General features: G+C 41.9%; 1 protein-coding gene across 2 annotated transcripts; it reads left to right on the forward strand.

Moving 5' to 3' along the window:
- The first annotated feature begins 396 nt into the window (after window positions 1-396).
- On the forward strand, window positions 397-12,058 carry slc12a3 (solute carrier family 12 member 3). Of its 2 annotated transcripts, none has more exons than XM_069714253.1 (26): window positions 397-675; window positions 1,215-1,352; window positions 1,590-1,665; window positions 1,772-1,867; window positions 1,945-2,084; window positions 2,200-2,310; window positions 2,410-2,521; window positions 2,685-2,815; window positions 3,022-3,106; window positions 3,253-3,413; window positions 3,996-4,103; window positions 4,230-4,353; window positions 5,081-5,182; window positions 5,935-6,090; window positions 6,248-6,347; window positions 7,181-7,292; window positions 7,440-7,577; window positions 8,250-8,356; window positions 8,484-8,566; window positions 8,794-8,871; window positions 9,021-9,119; window positions 9,304-9,415; window positions 9,915-10,001; window positions 11,527-11,665; window positions 11,767-11,834; window positions 11,917-12,058. In XM_069714253.1, the coding sequence occupies exons 1-26, from the start codon at window positions 397-399 to the stop codon at window positions 12,056-12,058; spliced, it is 3,084 nt and encodes a 1,027-aa protein (XP_069570354.1). The 2 variants fall into 2 exon arrangements, with proteins under 2 accessions (XP_069570354.1, XP_069570355.1); XM_069714254.1 differs by having other exon boundaries at window positions 8,794-8,862.
- Window positions 12,059-12,329: the final 271 nt, after the last annotated feature.

The following is a 12,329-nucleotide window of genomic DNA, read 5'->3' on the forward strand; positions in this document are numbered from 1 at the left end:
AGGACATTGTACGTAAGATTCCTTGTTAAATGGAACAACTTATTTCCTGGTTGCAGCACAGTCTGAAATGATTTCTCAGTTGACCCTGCAATGTGAAATTGTCCATGTCAGGCTTAATAGTTCCTATAATGAGTCTTGTTTGACTGTTCACTGAACAAGCCTTCTTACATAGCCTCCAGCTCTTTCTGCATGGTTAAGGTCAAATATAAAACCAACCCTCGCAATAAAGCCTCCCTCATTCACCTGAAACGACAGCATGGCTCCATCACCTTCACTCACTCACTGACTGGTTGTTGGATAAAACAGCTGTCGAAGGAAGAGATCTCTTAAAAAAAAGCCAATCAGCTGACTTTCTTGACTTTATTTGTGGTTCCGGTCCTCATTCTGACCTTTTGAATGGAGCTCCCGGTAGCCACCGATGGCGTGTACAGACCCAAACCTTCTCTGTCCCTATCTAATGTGAAGGTGACGTCTGGAGGGTTCGATGAGTCCGGTTACTACGACGGTGTAGTTCGCGGCGACGCGAACAGCGTAATGTCCCGGGGGTCCGCTGCCCCGACGGGCCACGAGACCCTGGACGTCCCGCCGCACTACGACTTCTACGCCAACACGGAGGTGTGGGGCCGACGGCGGCTCTCCAGGCCGTCGCTGTACCAGCTGCACGTCAAACCTGAGGTGAGGAAATCTCTGCGGTTTTATCAGCTCGTATACCCGATTACCAAAATTAAGAAAAAGGAACGAAAATGCTGGTTGGCCAATTAAAAAAAATACAAAAATCGTTCTTTTGACTTAAATTTGTGTTAAATATGTTTTGAATGGTCAACTTGAGTTCATGATACGTCTCTTAGGTTTGATGTCTTGATCTATTTTTGTCTTGACTGAACAATATTTGCGACATTTTCTAAAAGCAAAGACCTGCTACTGCTGTCGATGAAGGTAGTTGTACGAGACAAACGGTTGTTTTAAGCCTACATTTTTGTGCTAGACCAGTTTCGTGAGATTTATTCTTGTCTTTTCTTGAACTATCTCTTATATTCATCTAAAAATGACAAATACATCACCGTTTTATATTGCTGGAAGGAAGAGGCGGTAGTAGAGTGCATACAGTGTAGTTTACTGTACAGATTATAAAGCTTTTTTTTTTTTTTTAACAAAGTTGTGATTTATGATTTTGGCCTATTGATGTAAAATTGACCGAATATGATTTGACCTAGGATGACTCCAGACCTCCCATGTATGAAGAGACAACAACTGGACAGATGGAAGCAGGAGACAGCTCTAATGAGGACGAGGACGAGCAGAAGGAGCCGCCGTCTGAACCGACTCGCTTTGGCTGGGTGCAGGGAGTCATGGTAGGCAGGAAGGGTTTGGACCGGCGTGGGTTTTGTGGGGTATCATTGAACTTTAGGAGAGGTTAAGATCAAATTTATGCACAAAGATTGCTGCTGTTGGATGCTCTTTGAATCCTCTTGCGTTTCCAAAAGACCCTCTTAACCTCCGCGAGATCTTCGATGATTGGTGACGCCATTTTCCAAGAGAATTTGATCGGTCAACCATTCGTCGCCTTTATGTTTTGATCTGTCTTCTAGATCCGCTGCATGCTCAACATCTGGGGAGTCATTTTGTTCCTGAGGCTCCCGTGGATCACCGCTCAAGCTGGTATAGGTACGACCAACAAAAAAAAAAACTCCTTACACCTTTTTACGTACTTTTATCGCTACTTCATCCACGGCAGCTGATGAAACGTATTTCGTCATCGTCTCTCTGTCAGGTCTGACTTGGGTGATTATTCTTCTGTCCTCTTGTATAACTGGGATCACTGGTCTCTCGACTTCAGCCATCGCCACCAACGGCAAAGTCAAAGGAGGTTCGTTCGCTCGGTAACACAACCCATAAGAGTAGCGCCACCCGACGCCCACTTTCACTCCACCGTCTCGTCCTCAGGCGGGACGTACTTCCTGATCAGCCGCAGCCTCGGTCCGGAGCTGGGCGGCTCCATCGGTCTGATCTTCGCCTTCGCCAACGCTGTCGCCGTGGCCATGCACACCGTGGGCTTCGCAGAGACCGTTACGGACCTCATGCGGGTGAGAAGTGTAGGCAAGCGTTGTTCCGCGGACACGCAAAACCGTACAATAAACAGTCGATCTTTAAATTCTCTTTGAAAAACCTCCCGAAATGTCTCTAAACTTTCTCCCTCAGGAACACGGAGCCGTCATGGTGGACCGAACCAACGACATCCGCATCATCGGCATCATCACCGTCACGTTTCTTTTCGGCATCTCGATGGCTGGCATGGCGTGGGAGTCGAAGGTTTTTATTTATCACTATAGCAACATACACAAGTGCTGTTCTTGCATTCAGACATGTGTCCGCAATCTGCATGATAACGGTATATTAAACCTTCCACAGGCTCAGATTCTGTTCTTCCTGGTCATCTTGGTGTCATTCGTAAGTTACGTTGTTGGAACAATCATACCGGCTTCACCGGAGAAACAAGCCAAAGGTTTCTTCAGCTACAAAGGTGATCATCAATAATTGTAACAAACGAAATAAATAAGTCTGGCATTATTTACATCGGCGTATCACGACCGTTTATCGAAAAACAATGCTTTTTCTACATTCAGAAGGCTTATGATTCTGTCCTCGTCATAACTCCAGTAAGCTGACCGTTTCACCTTCAACAGCGGACATCTTTGCTGCCAATTTTGTGCCTGACTGGCGGGGGCCGGAGGGCAGCTTCTTTGGCATGTTCTCCATTTTCTTCCCCTCCGCCACCGGCATCCTGGCAGGGGCTAACATCTCCGGAGACCTGAAGGTTTCTATCTTTTATTCTCAGCTCTTTTTATTAATTTTATTTGTTTCTAGCAAAATCGTGATGCTATAAAACAACAGTGTATTTATAAAAAAAAAAAACCTGCCTGCTTCCTGCACGTATATACACATACATCTTCATTCATTTGGAAGTAAATTGTAGTGCACTTTAAAAAGCCTTATGTTACATTAATGACGTCTCCTTCCCAGAATCCAGCGGTGGCCATCCCCCGAGGAACGCTGTTGGCCATATTCTGGACCACAGTGTCCTACATCATCATCTCGGCTACCATCGGTACTGCATCCTTATTAAAGCCCGTATTTAGATTTCTTCCACTTCTTCCACATTTGCTGTAATCATGAGACAAAATATGACTGATACAAATTTAAAAATCGATTTCTTCAGGATCAGGGGTTGAATAATCTTCGTGTTGTTTCCAGGATCCTGTGTGGTGCGCGATGCGTCCGGCCTGTTAAACGACACCCTGTCTTCCTCCTCGTCCAGCGAGGACTGTGTCGGATTAGCTTGCAAATACGGATGGGACTTCACCGAGTGTATCGACAATAAGACGTGCGCCTACGGCATCAGTAACTACTATCAGGTCGACACAAACGCATGCAGACCAAAAAAAAAATCTCCTTTATCTTTACATTTCTCTGTTTCTGTACGTTTTTGCTTGACATTGGTTTTCTGTAAATTTACTGGAGAAGAAAACATGTGCATATTCCCAAAACCTTTTGTTTCCTGATCTGATTAATTGTTCAGAGAGATGTTCCCACGATGCGAGACACGCAAATACTGTTAACGCTCGAAGATATTATTGGCCGAAAAGTTGCACGAGAAATTACCGGCAGAAGTGGATCTGCTTTTTTTTTTTTATTTCAATGTCGCTTTCCAGAGGAGAAAACAACTTGTCGCATGAGTTGCAGACCATACAATCTATTACACCTTTAAGCTCAGTTATGACTTGTTGCCACTTGGGGGCGACAAAGCGTAACGTCTGCCTCGCCTGCTGGTCTGTTCAAAGAGTTGTCTTTGACTGTTCTTCCACTGCCAGTGGCAGGAATAATTATCAAAAGTGCTAATACCACTGAATATATGATTCAGTCTCTCTTTATAAGTCGCCTGGTTGACAAAGTGTTTTTCTGCCCTGTTAAAAAGTAAACACATTTTGCGTCTCCAGTCGATGAGCATGGTGTCGGCCTTCGCCCCGCTCATCACCGCTGGTATATTTGGAGCTACTCTGTCCTCAGCGTTGGCCTGCCTGGTGTCGGCTCCCAAAGTCTTCCAGGTACTCATTAAAAGAGTTCGTGTCGTGTCTTATCACCCATTAGATATTTTCTTGTGCCGGTTTAAAAAAAAACATTCCCACGTGTATTATTTTCGTCTGTCGTTTCATTTTTTTTCTTCTCGGTAGTGTCTTTGTAAGGACCAGCTCTACCCTCTCATCGGCTTCTTTGGCAAAGGTTACGGTAAAAACCACGAACCCCTCCGAGGCTACCTACTGACGTACGTCATCGCTGCCTGCTTCATCATCATCGGTGAGGCTTCGAAGTAGGGACGTGGATTTTTTTTTTTTTTTTTTCACATTTTACTTTAAAGCATTATGTTGCAATAGAATGTGTTTATTTTCAAAATGTAAATAAATAAATAAAATAACAGCAAGTAAAAACCCAAATAGCAGTGATTGATATTACAGCTGTCTGGTGAGATTTTCATGCATTTTAAGAATCTATTTTTAAGCTCTTAACATCTTCACAAAAAAAATTGTTTTTTCAAATGCAGCAGCTGAAATGAATCATAATGGAGGTAAAAAAGTAACACCAGTGTTAAGCGATAAATAGCCTATCTTAGCAGAATCACAGCTGCCAACACTGCAGCCATTGCCTTAGTGAAGTGAAATTCATATATTTAATTTCATTAAGCTACATTTAAATCTATCTTATATATATTTACATGTAAGATCAATTTAAAGACTTAAATTCAGAAATTGTAATTTCCTTCCCGCTTGTGTTATTAATAATAGCCTGAATGTTTACTTGTTTACTCTCCTAATGCTGTATATAATTGTATTAAGGTCGAGGGTCATTATATGGAGCTCCTCTTGCTGCTGCTTCTCATTAAAAAGCCTTCAACTAGCAACACATGGAAAGCAGTCCCAGGAAACATAAAACATTTGTCACAGAGGTTATTGCTGCCCATGATTGCTTATCAAAGACGTGTCTCTAAGCCTCTTAGTGCTCACCTTCTGTATTACCTCATCGCCAGCTGAGTTGAACACCATCGCTCCCATCATCTCCAACTTCTTCCTCTGCTCCTACTCCTTGATCAACTTCAGCTGCTTCCACGCCTCCATCACCAACTCACCAGGTAAAGGATCCAGATGTGACGCGCGTGGCTTTTAACGGACAGATAGATATTGTAACACTAATATATGAGAAAACCAGAGACTCTCAAGAAAACATATAAGAATAAAAGACACTTTCCTCCCACTGTACAAAAGTGAAAGCCAAAAAGATCACGGAAGTGGGAGGAGTCTGTGCGGTTTAAAACAAATTTAACATAATATCAGTCGGTGTAGTTTATTGCTGAATGACACATTTTGTGGTTTAAAATAGACAAGAATAAATCACATAATTAATGAGGAGACCAGTCCTTCAACATCCGAATGAAAAAAAATCACAGAGGTTCAGTTGTCTATCATGATTATAACAGCAAATGAATTGATCATGAAATAGATTCAGACGAACAAACATCCACATGACAGAAAGAAAAAAAAGTACTTAATATGACATAAACTATAGTTGGGACAGAATATTTGAGGCATACTTTGATTTGTTTTAGTTTGGCTCATGTCCACAGAGTGAATATAAATATGGACGTAACAAATTATGATTTGCAGTAAAGCCGAACTGAAGCCTAAAGAACCGCTAACTGGTCGATGCCAATTTTTTTTTTTTTCTAATTGGAGCCAGACAAAAGACTTAGGAATTCAACTTACAAGATTCATAATGCAACAGAATAACTGACCGATACAAAACGAGTGTCGACTCCTCGTGTGTGTGTGTGTGTGTGTGTGTGTGTGTGTGTGCGTGTGCATGTGCATGTGTGTGTGTGTGCAGGTTGGCGTCCGTCCTTCAGGTTCTACAGTAAGTGGCTGTCTCTGCTGGGCGCCGTGTGCTGTGTGGTCATCATGTTCCTGCTGACTTGGTGGGCGGCCCTCATCGCTTTCGGTATTGTCTTCCTCCTTTTGGGGTACACGCTCTACAAGAAGCCAGGTGAACTAACACACACACACACACACACACACACACACACACACACACACACACACACACACACACACACACACACACACACACACACACACAGTTGAATCTGCCTCGAGAAAGTGTGGCGCCGCCAACTGCTCCATTCCCACTCTGCTGTGTCCAGCTGTGAACTGGGGGTCGTCGGTGCAGGCGAGCTCCTACAACATGGCTCTGAACCAGTGCGTCAGCCTCAACCACGTGGAGGACCACGTCAAGAACTACAGGTCGGTGACGATCTGCGGTTCATCTGCTTTGGTCTAAAAATACTGCTGTCTCGTGCTGGATGTCGAATTACATGTTTAGTTTAGTGTTTACATAATAGTTAAACGCTTTTAATGAGAATAAATTCAGCCTGCGGTTTGTCAAATGTCCAAATTTCTGCACCTCACTTTTTTTATCTGGAGAATTTTTTTTGTTCACAATTGATTGACCCTCACAATATAATGTTATTTGAATACTAGTTTTAAGAAAATCTTTGTTCCACTGGCAGACGTTTTTGTGTGAAATGAGCAAATTCCACAAATTACCATAATATTTTGTGTTGTTCTTAGTGTTATATTATAATTGAATGTGTTTTCAAGGTTTTTAGGTCCTTGTTTGCAGACCAAAAAATATTAAAGTGTGCAGAATAAAAAAAACAAATATTTTAGATTTTGCCTTATTTGAAGTTGGAAACGGCACTGTACCAAGATTTAAAGGTTGATGCTGCTTACATATAAAGTTAATTTCGAGGCTGTATTGTTTTTTTAAATTTCATTTTTAGACTATATTTCCTTGTTTGTTTCGAGGAAACTAATCAACTCCATTTTGCTTAACCCCCTTTTGTAGATTTGTTTGAGCTAACAGAACATTTTGTTTAGTTTCTAGTAGGGTTTTTTTTTTTTTTTTCAGTGAAGAACAGGACCAAAACATGTGACCAGGAGGATCCAGATTATTACATCTAGAACATAAAGGACTCTCAGAAACATACATATCAGCTGACTTATCAAGAAAAAAAAAAAAAAGAGTAAATACAGTAGCTCTGAACTGAAGTACTCCATGACTGAACTTCTTCCAGGCCTCAGTGTTTGGTGCTGACGGGTCCTCCCAGCAGTCGACCTCCTCTGGTGGATCTCGCCAACTGTTTCACAAAAAGTCTCAGTCTGATGATGTGTGGAAATGTGATCCCTGTGAGTACAGTTCAAAATAAATACACATAAATGCTACAATGTTGATTCAGTGAAAAAAAATAACAGGAGCAAACTCGGTTTTGAATATTTCAAATTTCCATATTACGGCCGAAGACTAAACTCCTTTTGGTCGCCGTGTTCTGTCAGGCTGGTCCCTCTCCATCAGCGGAGGATAAGGCGAGCAGCGAGAGTCACGTCACCTGGTTGAACCAAAGGAAGGTCAAGTCCTTCTACAGAGGAGTGGAGGCTACAGAGCTGCGATCGGGAGTTAACATGCTGCTCCAGGTCAGAGTCCCACCAGCTGAGTCCTGTTCCAAACAGCTGTTTTGTCCAGCTAGAAAACTCCTAATGAACCCTCGTTTTCTGCCTCAGAAGGAAAGCTCTGGTGATGTAGTCACAGTGGCTCAAAACCAACAAGGAGCAGGTTTTACTCAGGACTATTAGCTGTTAAGAAAAAAGAAAAAGAAAATATCGCTTACAAGCGGAAAAACAGCCGATGCTACCGTGGGTGGAAGACATAACTTATGTGTTACTATTTTTAAATCCATTTCAACAATATATATATATATATATATATATCTACTTAAAAGGTGCCCATTGTAATTTTCTTCTAGACAAACAAGTCATATATACAGTGTGCATATATACAGTGTGCATTTTCTTCCAAATAAAGACGTGGAAAGCTGTTTTTAAGCATTTACATCCATGTTTACAAGCAAGCAGTCTTCCTGTTGTCTTGTGCTTATTTTTCTAACTTTTACTTTGATGTAATTTTGGTTTTTTTATTTTACGGCTGCAATGATCACCTCAGGGAATTTATATTTTTGTTATTGAATTAAATATGCTTCACTGGATCCGTTTGATGCTGTTATGTTTTCGGTATGTAGTTCGTTGAAGCCCGGTGCCTCCAGGAAGGCCTCTCACGTTCTTCTGCTCACGTTGCTGATTGTCCACCAGGGGGCAGGATTGGGCCGAATCAAGCCAAATGTTCTGCTGATGGGCTTCAAGAAGGACTGGCACAGTGACACGCTGCAGGCCGGACACAACTACATAGGAATACTGCAGTGAGTGCAGTGGAAGCTCCTTTCGTTTAAATATTGTGTTTGCAATAAAGCTGACACAACCTCAAATTCAACTTTAAATCAACGTGTGTTTCTGTGTATGTGCGTTCATTTCTCTTGCGTGTCCCAGCGATGCCTTCGACCTACAGTACGGCGTGTGCGTGCTGAGAATGAAAGGCGGACTGGACGTCTCTCGTCCGTCTCCGTCGCACGGTGAGGGACTTAAATTCACATTAGAGCAGAGTGCGCGGAGAGCAAACGAATTTCACGCCAACGATAAACTCTTTAACCGCCGCGGATGCTCCGAAGGTGTCGGTTTGTTTTGGCGGTAACGAGGCGGGCGCGGCGGGAAGTGCAAGTCCACATCCATCCATCACCGTTGAAGCATCTGACAGTCAGCAAAGTACATAATACCCAATGTGTTCCTGTCTTTACTTCAGTTAATCCAGGTTTTGACGGAGGACCGGAGGATATAAACGCCGTCTCCGCCCGCTCCCGCATTCGAACAAGCGCTACGTGTACGTATAAATATGATTATATCACCGGCATTCATTTCTTTTATGTAAATCTATGTCGATTCTGGACATTAATACTCAAGATTTATGATGTAAATCAACTGTAAAAAAAAAAAAAACAACTATTTTCTGTGTATTCATTTGTTTTGCAGCTCCCGTCTCCATTGAACCGGAGCCTCAGTCCGACACGGTGTTTCAGAACAAACAAGGGAAGAAAACCATCGACGTGTTCTGGCTGAACGACGACGGAGGTCCGATTAAATCTCCACCTCTTTTATTTCTGATTTCCAGAATATCACCGCAGGTTTCTTCCTCATTGTGTGTGTGTGTGTGTGTGTGTGTGTGTGTGTGTGTGTGTGTGTGTGTGTGTGTGTGTGTGTGTGTGTGTGTGTGTGTGTGTGTGTGTGTGTGTGTGTGTGTGTGTGTGTTCACCAGGTCTGACCCTGCTGCTGCCCTACCTGCTGACCCGCAGGAAGCGCTGGGCCAAGTGTAAAGTTCGAGTGTTCGTGGGAGGAGACGCGGACAGAAAGGAGGAGCGGAGGGAGGAGTAAGCGGCCGGATAACTTGCTTATCGCCGTTAGATCGCCGCGATGCGGGTCTCATCGGATCAGTCGCATTCCTTTGGTTGTCGGCCAAAACGTCTGAACCCAACAAAACAGTGTCTGTTATCCATTTCGTGCTCCTCGTGTCGTCGGGGTTTTAGAGTTGTTGTTGTTTATTTTTTTTTTTATTTTTTTGCTGAAACAAATCTGATGAGAGCTGCGAGAGTGAGACAAACCAGTGCAGCGGGGGCCTAAAACCAAAACAATGAGCTAAAAGAGGCTATAAAACTCTGAAAAGAGCTGTAGAGTTGTATTTCTCTGTGGGTTTGTAATTACAAAAAAAAATATGTATTATGCCCTTTAAGTAAGCAAATGTCAGTAGGTCAGCAAGAGCAACTTTCCTTTAAACATTGTTTGTGATTTTTTTTAAATATTATTTCTGTCGTTTCTGAATTTGAGAGTCTGAAAATGTTGAAAACCAAAAGCTCTCTGTTGTCTTTCCAGGGTGCGGGCGCTGATCGAGAAGTTTCGTCTCGGTTTCCACGACGTTGAAGTGCTTCCCGACATCGACCAGAATCCAAAATCTGAGAAGTAAGACTGCTGAAGCTTGTGTCAGTGATAATGAAGAAGGAAAACAGACGGAAAAATATCTGTCTGGCAAATTCACTGACCTCACAGATGTTTTATGCTGATTGAAGTATATTCGGGATATCCACCACCGAAGCAAACGACCAGATGACAGGATAAAGGTTCTGTTTTTATGATCTTGGAAAGTCTCCCTGTAGCACGGCTTTGTTTTAATCTTCATTATTTTAGTTTTGGGCTTTTATAATGCATATTCCTCAAATCAATGTGGGATAATAAAAAAAAAAAAGAAAAGAAAAGGGAGGTTAATAGCTTATTTTTGCCCGGTAACAGGTTAATAAACAGGTCATGCATGAGTTTTACAGTTTATGATTTTTAATTACACTTTATAGCAGGGGTCACATATTACTCAAAATGTCTTAAGGGGCGGAGCTTATTCCTGGCACTGCGTGTTAGTGTGTTTTTTTGAAAATGACTCATACGCAGATTTTGTGTCACATTAAAAAATGTCCCCTTGGGGATTAATAAAGTAACTACCTAACCTAACCTAACCTAAAAAGAGTGAGCTGCCGTCAAGGTCAAAAGGTCCTGTTCACTGGGAGTTAGACCGGCCTTATATATTAACATTATATCTACAGAGAATTTTTACATTTTTACTTTACAGTTTATGTAAATATTAGATTATGTCAGGGGGCAAAATATGTTTGCCCTCATTTTAAACCAAGTTTAATTATTCACAGCATTCATGGTGACCCTCATTATTGTAAGTCCAGGAGCGCCCTCTGCTGAAGAGGATGAGTCACTGGAGTAGTCAGCTTCAGAAATCAAAAATTGAACTGCAGCTCAGATTAAAGCCCACATCGGTGCTTCCCAACATCTCAACATCAACTGGAAACGCCACGAAATATTCTCTTAACTTGTGAAATTAGCTCTATTTATTCCCAAAAAATTGTCAATGCCTTTTTTCAGCGTTGAAACTAGTAAAAAGTTCTGTTCAGTCCGTGTCAGATTTAAACCTGCTACCTGCTGAAATGAGGCCCAAACACAAAATATTATGTTAACTTGTGAAATTTGCTCACTTCAAGCAAAATCTGCCAATGGGTTAAATATTTTCTTAAAACATTTCAAAAATAATTTATCTTACCTTAAAAATAGTATATAGGCTCAATTTTTTTTTTTTTTGCTTTTTGTGTTGTCAGAATGCAAATTAAAGACGTCTGAAATTAAATTATCGCACTGAAACACTGAGACAAATCAAGAATAGTTACCTTAAAGCAAGTCTCATAACTGAATGCATCATTTGTCTTTGATGAGAAAAAAAAAAAGATCTAATCAGCGTAAAAATAACATATTGTGACTTTTTTGGGGGGAATTTCCTTTGTAACTGCGTTATGATATCCTCAAAAATCAAAGTTTGTGCAGAAGGTTTTGTGGATGTGAAAAAAAGAAAAGAAAAATAGCACAAATGAATCCAAACTTTTCTTAACGTAATCAGAATAGCAACCTCTGCCTTGCATCTATTGCATCCCAGCGTCCATCAGTTCGAGAACATGGTCGGCCGCTTCAGGCTGGACACGAACCCTAAACAGGACTCCGAGTCCGCGGCTCCGAAACAGCGGGAGGAGCCCTGGATGATCACAGAGCAGGATTTCGAGAGGAACAAGGCCAAGGTCTGACGCGAGATGATCACACGCTGCTTGAAAACGATCCCAAAAACAAAAACAAAAAAATCTATTTTCCTTTTTCTTAAAATCGTCCACTTTTTCCTCAGTCTCTCCGTCACATCCGTCTCCACGAGGTTCTGCAGGATTACTCCAGAGAGGCCGCTCTGATTGTTATGTGAGTACAGTATGTCAGCCTTTGAATAAACGTAATGTTACCGGCTCCGCCGGTGAATCTCCATCACTGTGTCTTTTATCAGCACCATGCCGGTGGGGAGGAGAGGGGCGTGTCCCGGCGCTCTCTACCTGGCGTGGCTCGACTTCTTGTCCCGTGATCTGAGACCTCCCGTCCTATTGGTCAGAGGAAACCACGAAAACGTTCTCACCTTCTACTGCCAATAAAATAAACAAAAACGTCTCCATGAGTTGCAGAAAACAAACTATAATCCCGACGTCGCAATGCCTTTTCAGACTATTATACATTATCTGATTTATAATGCAATGTTTTGTGTTTTTTTTTAAATATATATATTAAACACATTTTAAAAGAACAACAACAACAACAACAATTAATCACTCTTGGAAACGGATCACAAAGTTAAAAGTTTTTTATTGATTGTAAAGAAAATGATTTGTAATTTTTCTGCAGTGTGTTTGCAGTATGTTTGTTGTT

This window comes from Brachyistius frenatus, unplaced genomic scaffold, assembly GCF_029030835.1.
Source record: "Brachyistius frenatus isolate BFR_SWC_R1_liver_20210118 unplaced genomic scaffold, ASM2903083v1 Contig_129, whole genome shotgun sequence".
NCBI classification, from domain to species: Eukaryota; Metazoa; Chordata; class Actinopteri; family Embiotocidae; genus Brachyistius; species Brachyistius frenatus.